The 12,993-nt window shown below is 38.9% G+C and overlaps 1 protein-coding gene across 1 annotated transcript in view; it reads left to right on the plus strand.

Moving 5' to 3' along the window:
* The window catches only part of LOC309547173 (phospholipid-transporting ATPase IC-like), a gene marked incomplete at both ends in the record, with an annotated part of 345,791 nt that overhangs the window by 285,564 nt on the left and 47,234 nt on the right, over positions 1–12,993 (plus strand). Inside the window, 2 exons of the mRNA XM_082246961.1 lie at positions 486–725; positions 5,488–5,626. Coding sequence (XP_082103087.1) covers positions 486–725; positions 5,488–5,626 — 379 coding nt within the window. The remainder of the gene's footprint in view (positions 1–485; positions 726–5,487; positions 5,627–12,993) is intronic.

Genomic DNA, 12,993 nt, shown 5'->3' on the forward strand with positions numbered 1-12,993 from the left:
CCTCCGGGGCTTAAGTGGTTAACCCAACAACCCAGAGACAGAAGGTGCTATACATAATTATTTATGTGATAAGCAGCATAGCTATTTAGAGATAGACAGTAGAGGTCAGCAGACCCCTACAGTTGTAAACTTTAAAAATACTGTGGGGTCATCCTCCCCTCCTCTCAACCTCGACCAATCAGAGGGCCTTTTGTATTCCTTGTATTCATTGAAAAAAATACATGTGTTCTCTATTCAGTGGGGAAGCTGTTAGAGTAGCACCCGGAAGATCACAGCTCTCACTGTATGTAACATGGACTACTACAGTGCTTTTCTGCATCCCTAGTGGCCCCCTGGATATCATAAGTGGACACTGGCATCAAGTCAACCTGGACAAACATACCTTTCAAGAAAAGTGAATTCCTTGAGTTCTGCTTTAAAATCTGAGCATTTTACAACTGTTTTATCTGATTTTGAATGCTTTTATGCTTGTGTTTTTGTTTCAGGATATCAGTGCCAAAATGAGCCTCCAACTACCAGAGTTATACAGAATTGGGCAGACTGATTCCCTCTTCACTTACAAGAGGTTTGCTTGGTCTTTTGTAAAAGGCATGATAACATCATCAGCATCTGTCTTCATACCATATGGAGCTTGCAGAGACACTGCTGATCCCGGTGGTACCTGTGATTATCAGTCATTTGCTGTTACAGTAGCAACTGTGGTTATTCTTGCTGTCACTCTGGAGGTAAATATTAGGACTATTCTCAATTAAAACAAGATCTTAAAAAAAAGGTCAATTAATTGTTTTGCCATCTGTTGGGTAGTAGAATTAAAAGCAGAATTCTGGAAGTGCAAAGAGCAACTGTAATTTTCAGAATTCAGTAACCCATAGCTGTGATTGAAACATTAATCCGACTAGAGTTAAATAAGATTTGTTTTGCTGATATTGGCTACTGATCTTCAGACATTATGGTGTCCCTTTCTGCTGCCCTATTTAAAAATACATGAAAAAGCGTATCTTACCTTATCTGACAGGCCTCTGGAACAGGTATTACTGTACGTGTCTTACCTAACTGTTCCTTATTTTTGAAGAAAAAAAACACGATGACCTTACTCCTAAACAATTTAAAAAATGTAACTGCATTTTCATCATAATTGCTGATAATTTTGGTCTACTTGAGTTACATAGCTATGTTGTTAGTCAGGTCAAATAAAAAAAAAAACACCATCTAGTTCAACCAATAGAAAAAATAAATAAATACAAGATTGTAGAAAAATGGATGTGCATCATCTTGGTGACTAGTTTCTAGTGAATGTGTATTACACCTTGTTGACCGGTCTCGTGTATGTGTTTGAGCTGACCAATTTGCAGTGTATGGGCTCTTTCACACAGTCCGCCTCCGTAGGCGGATCCGTGTTGCTCAGCAGGGATCGATCCGCGATCCCCGCTGAGCCGGCGGATGACAGCTCCGTCTCCGCTTGCAGAGCGGAGAGGGAGGTGTCTCAGTCCCCGCTGCCCTCTATGGGGGATCGGATGAGAGCGGACCGCTTGTCCACTCTCATCAGATCCGCTCCGCTCCGATTACTGAACGGATGGAAAAATAGGGTTTCCATCCCTCCAGATTTCAGCACAGGATCGGATGCGGATGGCAGCGGGTGTCAGCGGAGGTGTCTCCGCTGACACCCGCTGCCCCATAGAGCTGCATGGAGGATCCGATCAGATCCGCCTAAAAAACTGACAGGCGGATCTGATCGGACCGCCCGTGTGAAAGAGCCCTATGAGTTAGAACTGTATCCCTAGCACTGTCCCCACAGACTCTCAATTTTGCAATCCTGCCCCCCCCCTCCCCCGCCCTGTGGTCATTTTGTAAAGCCACAATGGGCTCACACTAGAACACTGCAGTGAATGACACTACATGACTATGTGTCACCACTCTCTGTAGCGTTAAAGACCACTATCAGGGGAAATGTATGTGTACAAAGCTTTTCTAAAAAAAAAAAAAAAAAAGGCAGCTGCAGCAACTTCCATATTTCTTTAGCATTCTCTTTAAAGACATTTGTACATTAAAAAAATCCTTAGTCTAATTATAACTTAATTCATAGACATTTTAAATAATTATATATATAAAATAAAAACATAATAAATCATCTTATTACATGCAATGCATTTCTGAGGTAACTTTTAAATAATTGTTTTTATGTGTATACCACTAAGCAGGGCTTGTTATTGTATATGGGCTTAGCTAAAAGCAAAAACATATGTTAAAAAGTACAAGATATTTAAAATGTGTATGTGTACCTGTGATAAATGCCCTTTGCTTGTTGGTAAAACTTCTGTTTCAGAGGGGAGTGAATGATTGTAGATTTTTGTCCACAGACATCTGCAGTCATATGCATTTATATTTTCAACGTTGAGCTCCAGGATAAGCAAATTGTTATACATAGAAGAGGCATTTGTATTCTTACTTGATTTTCCCTGTGTTCTGTGAATTTCTTCCAAATGTGTGCAATAATGCAGTGTAAAACGTTACCTCTGTCAAGCAGCTCCCTGTATTTGTGAACATACATTGTTAGGTGTGTATTGAGGAACACCTAGTACAAATCTCACTTTAAAGTCTTTTATATTTATGGCTAAGAGCATAAATACAGCAGCGCTATACATTTTTTTATTTTATTGGTTGAACTTGATGGATTTGTATCTTTCTTAAACCTGACTAACTATGGTGTCCTTTTATGAAACCGAGATCAGCAGTGATCCTGCTGATCGCAGCTCATCTCGGATCATTATCGGTTCATGAAACAGATGATCCACTGATCATCTCTGCACATGGAGAATCTGTCATTTACTGACACAGAAACAGCCAGTTTATGAAGCTGCGATCTCCACACTTCACTGTTGATCTGTGCCAGAATTCGCACTCCCAGATTCACCAACCTGGAGGTGGTGAATCGTGGAGAGAAGACAGAATCAGGGGAGAACTGAGGGGGAAGAAGGAAGATTATTGACATCCTTCTCCCTCGATCAGACCCCCCAACACAGGAAAAATGTCTCCCTGCCATATTTATGTATATATATACATGTATATATATATAAAAATATATATAAATATATATATATATATACACATACAGTACATGTATAAATATATTTAATGTGTGTGTATATGTGTGTATATATATATATATATATATATATATATATATATATATATATAAATATTTCAAAAGTAAGGTGAGCAGCACAACAGCAATGGTTTGTTTATGTCGTGTGCAAAGAATATATATATATATATATATATATATATAAAATGTATGTGTGTGTAATAATCTATCACTGCTTATTAAACGGGCACCAGTGATTTTCTCGTACTGTAATCTCGCTTTGTCTCATGAGATTACAGGCGCCCATTCACTTGTACATGGATCTCGACACTTCTCCTCTGGTCACCCTGTGAGAACTCCAGTTCACCACTTCATAAACAGGGTGCCAGAGGAGATAATTTTCCTCGGAGAACTGCCAGAAAGTGAACGGTGAAAAGAATTTACAGTTTCATAAACGTATACCTATGTAACTATGTAAATACAGCAACGCGTTTCAGGGGAAAAGAGCCTTGCCCTTCTTCAGCGCTTGAGAAGTCACAATAGGACCTGACAGGACTGAGCCATTAGTTATGTCAGAAGCCTTAGTTTTCATCAAGCCTTAACACAGGTCGACTAGTACAAATGCAATGGCCATATTTGATGCTTTTTTTTTTTTTGCATCAGACAATCTTACAAGACATTTGGGGTAGGGTGGAGGGTTGTAAAATAGACAACTAAATTTAAGTTTGATATAGGATGGGAGCACACAGGTGATTTTTGATTGATCATGCTAGCAAAATTGCCAGTGATCGCCTGCAATTATTGGCAAGCAATTACTACACATATAGTAACATGAAGTAGCAATTGATTGCACAACTCAAGCAGTGTTTATTGAAGGTAAAAAGTATGCATACAAAATATTTCAAACAAGTGTACGAGTCTTCCAAGACAGCTCCTTGCAGAGCTGTAACAGCCTACTGAATTATAAAGTACAGTATATAACAAGCACATGCATGCAGCTTCCATTCGCCCCTTCCACTATCTAACAGTACAGTTTCATCAACGAAAAATCAAATATATATTAAGCATCCATGTTTTTCGCAAAATTTTTGCTCTTTTTTTATTAATATCGCAAAAAATAAAAAGCACAGCAGTAATCAAATACCACCAAAAGAAAGCTTTGTTTGTGGGAAAAAAAGGACGTAAATTTAGTTTGGGTACAGCATTGCATGACCGCGCAATTGTCAGTTAAACTTGCGCAATGCCAAGTTGAAAAAAGTGGCCTGGTCATTGAGCAGCCAAATCTTCCATGGCTAAAGTGGTTAAGCAACATTGCATAGCAACGTGAGATAAAGCCCTTCGTAGAAGCCAATCACATTAAATATTGGTGTAGGGGACTCTGGCCACTCCACATTTGAACCTTGAGCTGCTATAGTATGCTTAAGCTGAATGTGTTAAAAGAGCATGGATTTTGGCAAGGAGAATCTAATACACAGTTCCTCAAAGGTACACAAAGACCTGGTGGAGATATATTATCCCCAGTTTACCCTACCTTGGGCCATGTTGCAACTTTGCCAACCTGGGGTAGTTGTTGTTATGCCATATAGGGCTGTACCGAGTGAAACCTGTAACCTGCTGTAACTGTTTGGCCTTGTTCCATTTTCTGGATTAGAACATATATGGGCAGGAAGTGATTGGACTTGGCAAAGGCTGCATCCTCCAAACCTGTAGGGACATCTGCCACATTAGTAGTGTATCAGAGGATACACAGAGGAATCAGGAGATGTCTGGTTCAAACTGGAGGTGGGAACAAGCCCCCTACAAAGATGCTGTAGTTGGGCTGCTACTGTATATAGTACAACCATGGGTTGGGCATGGCCAGACCTCCAGCATCCTTGGGTCTTTGCAAATGTTCTATCTGCACTCTAGGCATTTTAGTGTGCCATAACAGCTGTCTAAAGATCAAGTTTACTTCATGAAAAATGCTCAATGGTATCACTGCCGGTGTATTGTGTAGAAAATGTAATAGCTGGGGCATAAAAATCATTTTATCTAGGTTGACTTTATATTTGATGCTTCTAATCATTAAATGTTTCAAAAATGCTTTCAAGTTAAATTAAGTTTTTTACCAGGTGCTCCTCAGTAAACACCTAAGAATTTACTAACTGACAAGTGCTTCTCTAGTTGCTATTAGAGAGGTAGCAGCCTAGGACCAGAATAGGGTCCACTTATATTATATCTCAACCACAGATATGCTTCTTTAAAAGAAAAAGAACTTTTGCGCACACAAAGTGCATGTATATTATCGTTTGTTATCGAGAAATATATTTAATTGTATGGTTTTATGCCCTGAATTAAGCTTTAATTTTTTAAAGTTTACACTAACTTAATCATAACTCACAATACCAACATGTTTTCATTAATAGATCACCTTTGAGATCTCATATTGGACTGTTTTGTCAGTAATTGCCCTGATCGGTAGCCCGGCTGTTTATTTCTTACTGTCTTTTGTTACCCAATCGTTTCCACTGTTCAAACATCTGCCAACTATTTTTCAGTTCCCAGGTAAGATATTATTATTATTATTAATATTATAGTACTTTACTGCAGATTGTGCTATCTAAAGTTTACTAAATAATGCAACGATTTCTTTACAACCATCATTTTTTAGAGATGAGGAAAGACATTTCAGCTAAACTGATTGCTAAATTCATATTTGCTGAAATTTCAACAAAATTGCCATTTCATTTGTCCATATTTTCTGCTTGGGAAAATATGCTTGAAAATAAAATATGCATTTTCACATTGCTTTGCAAAGTGTTTGTTGTTTTGTTTCCTTATTTTTTTGTGTTTTTTTATTTTATTAAAAAAAAAAAAAAAAAAAAGGAATCAAGGCAGGAAGAAAGGAATATAAAAAATACAGTATATAAGAATTGCTTTGCTTTTAAATTGAAGCCATATAATAATTAAAGCCATAATTGTTAGTTTTAGGCCAAAAAGTTCAATTTTGGTTTCATCTGACCAGAACGCCTTCTTCAACATGCTTGCTGTGTCCCCCACATGGCTTCTCGCAAACTGCAGATGGGACTTTTTATGGCTTTTTTTTTTTTAACAATTGCTTTTTTCTTGCCACTCTCCCATAAAGGCCAGATTTGTGGAATGCAAGGCTAATAGTTGTCCTGTGGACAGATTCTCCCACCTGAGCTGAGGATCTCTGCAGCTCCTCCAGAGTTATCAAGGGCCTCTTGGCTGCTTCTCTGATTAATGTTTTCCTTGCTCGGCCTGTCAGTTTAGGTGGACGGCCATGTCTTGGTAGGTTTGCAGTTGTGCTATACTTTTTCCATTTTCAGATGATGGATTAAACAGTGCTTTGTGATATGTGCAAAGCTTGGGATATTTTTTTATAACCTAACCCTACTTTAACTTCTTGCCGCCCGCGCGATAGCCGAAAGATGGCTACAGCACAGGCTCTAATTTTTGGGTTAGGCCATCTTTATACGGCCTCCCAGTAACAGGCTCCCCGCACGCTCACACGCCCGCACATCGGGGAAAATCTGTGTCGGCCGTGTCCCTTGGACACAGCGAATCACAGATTGTGGTAAATGGCCAATTTACAGAGGCCATTTACCACGAGATCGGACCATGCAATGAGAGATGATCTCATATGTAAACATATGAGATCATCTCTCATCCCCAGCTCTCCTTCCTCCCACAAAGACTGCGTGTGAGGAAGGAGCAGAGCCGATCAGCGGTTAGGGGACACAGAAAAATGTAATCAGGGCACTGATCACCAGTGCCCTGATTACAAAAGAGGTAAATAAAATACAATAAGTGCCCACCATCAGTGCCCACAGTGCCCGCCATCAGTGCACCCCATCAGTGCCCACAATTAGTGCCCATAATGCTGCCAGTCAGTGCCCATCAGTGCCTGCTCATCTAGGCACTGATGGGCACTGACTAGCAGCACTATGGGCACTGAGTGTGGGCACTGATGGTGCTGCCCATCAGTGCTCATCAGTGCCGCCCATCAGTGCTCATCAGTGCCACCTGTCAGTGTCCATCAGTGCCACCCATCAGTGTCCAGCAGTGCCGCCTCTCAGTGCCCATCAGTGCCGCTTCTTAGTGCCCAGCAGTGCCACCTCTCAGTGCCCAGCAGTGCCACCTCTCAGTGCCTAGCAGTGCCACCTATCAGTGCTCATCAGTGCCGCCTATCAGTGCTCATCAGTGCTGCCTATCAGTGCCACCTATCAGTGCTCATCAGTGCGGCATATTAGTACCTCCTCATCAGTGCCACCTCATCAGTGCCCATAAGTGCCACCTCATCAGTGCCGATAAGTGCCACCTCATCAGTGCCCATCAGTGCAGCCTATCAGTGCCCATCAGTGCCGCCTCATCAGCGCACATCAGTGAAGGAGAAAAATTTATTTATTTTCAAAATTTACTCACAGAAAATAGGAAAAACTTTTTTTTCAAAATTTTCTGTCTTTTTTCTTTTTTTTTGTAAGAAATAAACAACCCAGAGATGATTAAATACCACCAAAAGAAAGCTCTATTTGTGTGAAAAAAATGATAAAAATTTCATTTGGGTATAGTGTAGCATGACCGCGCAATTGTCATTCAAAGCGTGAGAGCACTGAAAGCTGAAAATTGGCCTGGGCAGGAAGGGGGTGAAAGTGCCCGGTAGGCAAGTGGTTAAACTTCTACACAACTTTATCCCTGACCTGTCTGGTGTATTCTTTGGCCTTCATGATGTTGTTTGTTCACTAAAGTCCAATAACTTCACAGAACAGCTATATTTATACTGAAATTAACACACAGAGGGGCTCTATTTACTAGCCAGATGACTTCTGAAGGCAATTGGTTCCACTAGATTTTAGTTAGGGGTATCAGAGTAAAGGGGGCTAAATACAAATGCAAGCCCCCCTTTTCAGATATTTATTTGTAAAAAATGTTGAAACCATTTATCATTTTCCTTCCACATCACAATTATGTGCCGCTTTGTGTTGGTCTATCACATAAAATCCCAATAAAATATATTTACGTTTTTGGTTGAAACATGACAAAATGTGAAAAATTTCAAGGGGTATGAATACTTTTTCAAGGCAAACCCTAACCTATACAAATTGTACACTCTCCATTAGTTTATGAAAATTGAAATAAACAATGAAATTAAACATTGAAATTAACAAATTAAAGTGGAATTCAATTCCTCTACTTGCGCCCAAAGGTTTTGCCATGATGCTCAAGCAAGCACCTCATATTTGAGTATTATGGCAGACTGTCAATGCGCCCCTCTCTTTTTGATGCTCCATTACCTGGTTTCCTTCTGGGTTTGGCATCTTTCGACATCTTGATTGTCTGGACTAGCATGATGTAAATCTCGAGCATGAGCATTGGAGTTAAGCAAGCCATAGATTATGCTGTGGTTGCAGGAAAGAAAATCACGGTACCCCCATCAATACAGGATGCTAAGAGGTGTGTCTTTGGTGTTCTTGACTTTAAAGGTTGTGGACATGGGGCTGCAAACTATAAAAAAATACAACTCCGTACATAAAAAAACAAAACTCAGATCCCCAAAGGTATCTCTATTTTTTTTTACAATATTCTTCATGATAAACTTTATTTCTCTAAAATGCCTTCTTTTTAAAATAGGAAGCTGATCTAGGTTTACCTTACACAACGACACAATGGCAGCATGCATTTAAAGCATTATATCAGGCCACGTGCTGTGTCACTCACTGGGAACTGTCCCAAAAATACCTTTGTGTTTTGTTATCTTATACCATACTGATTATCTAAATTTTTGAAATCTCAATCCCCACAATCTTGGAGGGGATGTGGCTCCATAGCAAACCTCATGCATATATTTTGGTCTTGCAAACATCTCACTAGCTTCTGGAACAACATTTTTCATACTATTTCTGATATTACTGGAATAATTACACAATCCAGGATTGGCAATTCTAAACCTGGGTATAGAATGATTTCCAATGTCCTGTTGTAAGATACCGACACATATTTTGTTAGCAACCAGATTGCTTATTGCAAGATGATGGAAATCAAATTTAGCACCTAATTTATCAGAAGCTATTAAGATAATACAAATCCACCATATGTATTGTATAAAAGTGTACTAGTCAATAGATGAGGCACTAGATTGGTTTTAACCATCAATGGAACCTTTGGAATGCTTGGATAAAAATGATTTGATGTTTTTTATATCTAAATGTTATATTTTACCTGCATTTTGTGTCACTTACATATTTGCACTACAATTTGTCAGACCTACAGTTTGATGTCTATGTTTATTAATTCATACTTTTTTTTTTTTTTTTGTATATCTACTGTATGTATCTTTATTCACATAACTGAACCTCAAGACCCTAAAAGAAACAATTAAATAATTGCATTCCCTGGGAGGAACTGATGAGTAGAATTATAAACTTAAAAGGAAATTCCAGTCAAAAACTACATTTTTCCTATTAATAGTATGCTAAATATCTTTATCTTTGATATTATTCAGTTTCTGACTAGCTGCTTGGGTAGCTTAGAAAATTTTTATCTAAACTAGGCAAACAGCTTCTTCCTGTTCTTCACTAGCAATGCTATCTCCCTTTATCTGAATTTGCTAAGCTGTCTTTCACTTCCTGAGAAGGTTGTCGGTCTTTCTTAGACAGGCATGTCTAGACATGCCTAGCTCCACCCAGCCCCACCCCCATCCCTCCTTTCCTTCACAGAACGTGATCTCCTGTCTTTATAGCCTAATTTAGGCTAGCAGCTTCCCCTGAGAACGAGAGAGAGTGAGGGGTCACGTGACCGACCCAATATATGAAAGAAATAAGGTACAAAGGAACATTTTTGAAAGTTTAGAAGGATACACATCACGCAATTCATAGTTACAAAAATATGCCTACAACATGCACAAGCTAATTATCTTAAGCATGTACAATGTGTATGCAATACATATCCTAAACAGCTACTCAACTTCTTATTATGGAGATGGACTGTTTTCTCCAAAATCCTCAGATCAAGTCTAAAGCAGACATTTTGTTCCTTTTGTGTTCCAAAAACAACTCTCCTTTGTCTACGCACAAAAGTCCTTAACCCCACCTCCCCATACTTATTTTTCCTCTGTTTGGCTCCTAAACCAATCGGACTGGTTCATTTGCCTATCAATTTGCCTATTAAATCATCAAATATCTATAGCAACACATTCCATCTCTTGCTTTTATAGAATTCTCAATAGCTCTTAAAGCCTTTTCGACTCCCATATGTTGTGGGCAAACAGAAAAAGGCCATGGAAACTGCAACATTACTTTAAGCAAGGTTAGCAATGTCCTTGGCAGTCTGTGGAAAGAAAATCCCAAATGATGAAAGTCCCTTGTCCTCCTCTAGGTCATAAGGAAATGCTCAGATGAAAGTCTACTCCAATTCAGCCACCATCAGTAAATCATCCGCATCTTCCTCAGGCTGACATTAGATCTTCTGGTCTGCCCCATCCCATCTGGCTTGGTCATCTGCTCTGCCTGCTACACCTCTCGATGCTCAGTTTATTTGCATATCAATGAGGGAGGGGAGGGAAACCTAGCTTCTTAACAGAGAATCTAACAAAAACATTTTCTATAAAATCATAAAATATCTATAGCAACACACCTGCTTAGTGCTCACAAATCACTTGTGAACCTACCAGGGAGACCAATTATTTTGGGGTGTGGCTATTTGACCAAAAAAAAAAATCAGCCAATATGTGGACTCTTTCTTAATCACTACACACTTATTACAGATTTTACATGATTTAGTTGTCCTGCAGGAGACTAATCTAGTGTCTTTGGATGTTGAGTCCTTATACATGAGTATTTTTCTTAGGAGAAGCACAATTAATTTCTGTTGTGACTTCTTACATTTCTACTCTCAATTTGTTTTGTTTTTTTTCAGGGTCCCACTACCTTTAAAAACAGGGCACTGTAAGGGGCACTAGTTGTGCTACTTTTTATGCAAACCTGTATCAGAGGGGGGGGGGGGGGTGGCGGGAAAGGGATATTTTTGGGGATGATAGGCTGTCACATTTTTTGTGCATTGTATTATCTTTGGACCCCTGGGCAACATATTCAAACGAGCACTGGGAAATTGAGGATTTGCAAGTGTAATCATATAAAGGAAACTTTAAGTAGAGAAGGCTTCCCTAATTGGGCACCCAACAGTAGCTCAAGCGATAGAAATAGAGAAAGGATGTCAAGACAAATATCAGATAGAAGAGTCCAAATTAATTTTAATTGTTGGTAAAAAAAAAAGTTAAAAAAACAGCCAATGAGTTTCAGGGGCAACTCCACTCCCCCTTCATCAGAGCTCAACACATGATAAAACCTGCAGAAAACAGTGATTTGTGAGATCACAGTGAGATCTATATGAGCCAGTATTGAACTCTCCTCATGGCATAACAACTTGACAGCATTTGGTGAGCAGCAATAATCATAACACAATGCATCTTGGCACAGATTATAGACGACATCTTCTTTTTTTCTGGACTGGTCCTTTGGATTCATTGAAATGATTTGTAGAGATTCTAATTTCTATTGAGGAAACTTTGAAGTGGACATTATCATTCTTCAGCTCTGTGCATACGAAGGAAAATTGGGAAGCTCAAGTCTTTAATTGGGACAGTATTGACATAAGCCCACGTGATCCATATGACCCACAATGGCTCAAAATTGACATGATTCACAAATATTTGGACAAAATAAAGGTGAATAAAGGACCTGGACCAGTTGGTGTACACCAATGGCTTCTCAAAGACTTCAACTATGTTATATCTAAGCCATTGTTTCTAATTTTTAGAGACTCTTTAATGACTGGCATAGTACCACTGGATTGGTGTAAGGCCAATGTGGTACCTACTGTATATTTTAAAAAGGGATCCAGGTCTGTACCACTAACTACAAACCAATTCTATAGTCAGGAAGACACTTGAGAGTTTAATAAAAGATCATTAGGAAGAGTTTTTGCTAGAAAATAATATTTTAAGCAACAGCCAACCTGGAATTAGAAAAGACTAAAGTTGCCAAACAAATCTGATTTCTTTATGTGGAGGTAAGAAAAAACTTAGACAAATGAGTGGCTGTACATAGCATACACCAAAACACTTGACACAGTTTAGCAGGCCACAGAGAGAGAGAGGGAGAGAGAGAGGGAGAGAGAGACATTATTTGCCCCAGTACAAATCATTAGTAATATCTCATCTGGAATATGCAGTTCAGTTTTGGGCAAAAAAGGATATCCAAGAACAGGAGAAAGTGCAGAGAAGGGCAAATAAACTGATAAGAGGCATGGAGGAGCTTAGCTACTATGAGGAAAGATTACCTGAACTGAATTTATTCTCTCTTGAGAAGAGGCAAATAAGGGGGCATATGATCACCATGAATAAATACAAAAGTGGTCAATATAGTGAACTGTATTAAGTAAATATCAAGAGAAATGAACTTTACAACAATACTCAAACAATAATTAAAATTTAAGTATTTAATTGATAAAGTAAAAAATTATTAAAATTATTATTTGATTTCATCAACATTTTCTCAACATACAATAATTCATTACTGGTTGCCACCATCAACTCTCATCACTAGAATAAAGCTCCCAAGGTAGTTCAAACTAACAAAGGTCATGGGAGGTATGTCCCCAATCTCCTAACACCCAAGGGTAACTTTTGTATGGGGTGATGATGTCCAGTTCGTAGTCCTGCTCGACATGTGTCACTACAAACACGCTTCTTTCTGAGCTTTTGAGTTAAAAATACATTTTTTTTCTAAACAGAATGAAAATAATGCAATCAATATCACATATGAGCATGTTAACAAAGTGTTTTACAAGGTTGCCAAAAGAAAGGGCTGTACTCACAGTATAATATTCAGTGTACTATGAAGGCAGGTGGAGGG

This window comes from Pelophylax lessonae (assembly GCF_965119305.1).
Source record: "Pelophylax lessonae genome assembly, chromosome: 1".
In the NCBI taxonomy this organism is placed as follows: Eukaryota; Metazoa; Chordata; class Amphibia; order Anura; family Ranidae; genus Pelophylax; species Pelophylax lessonae.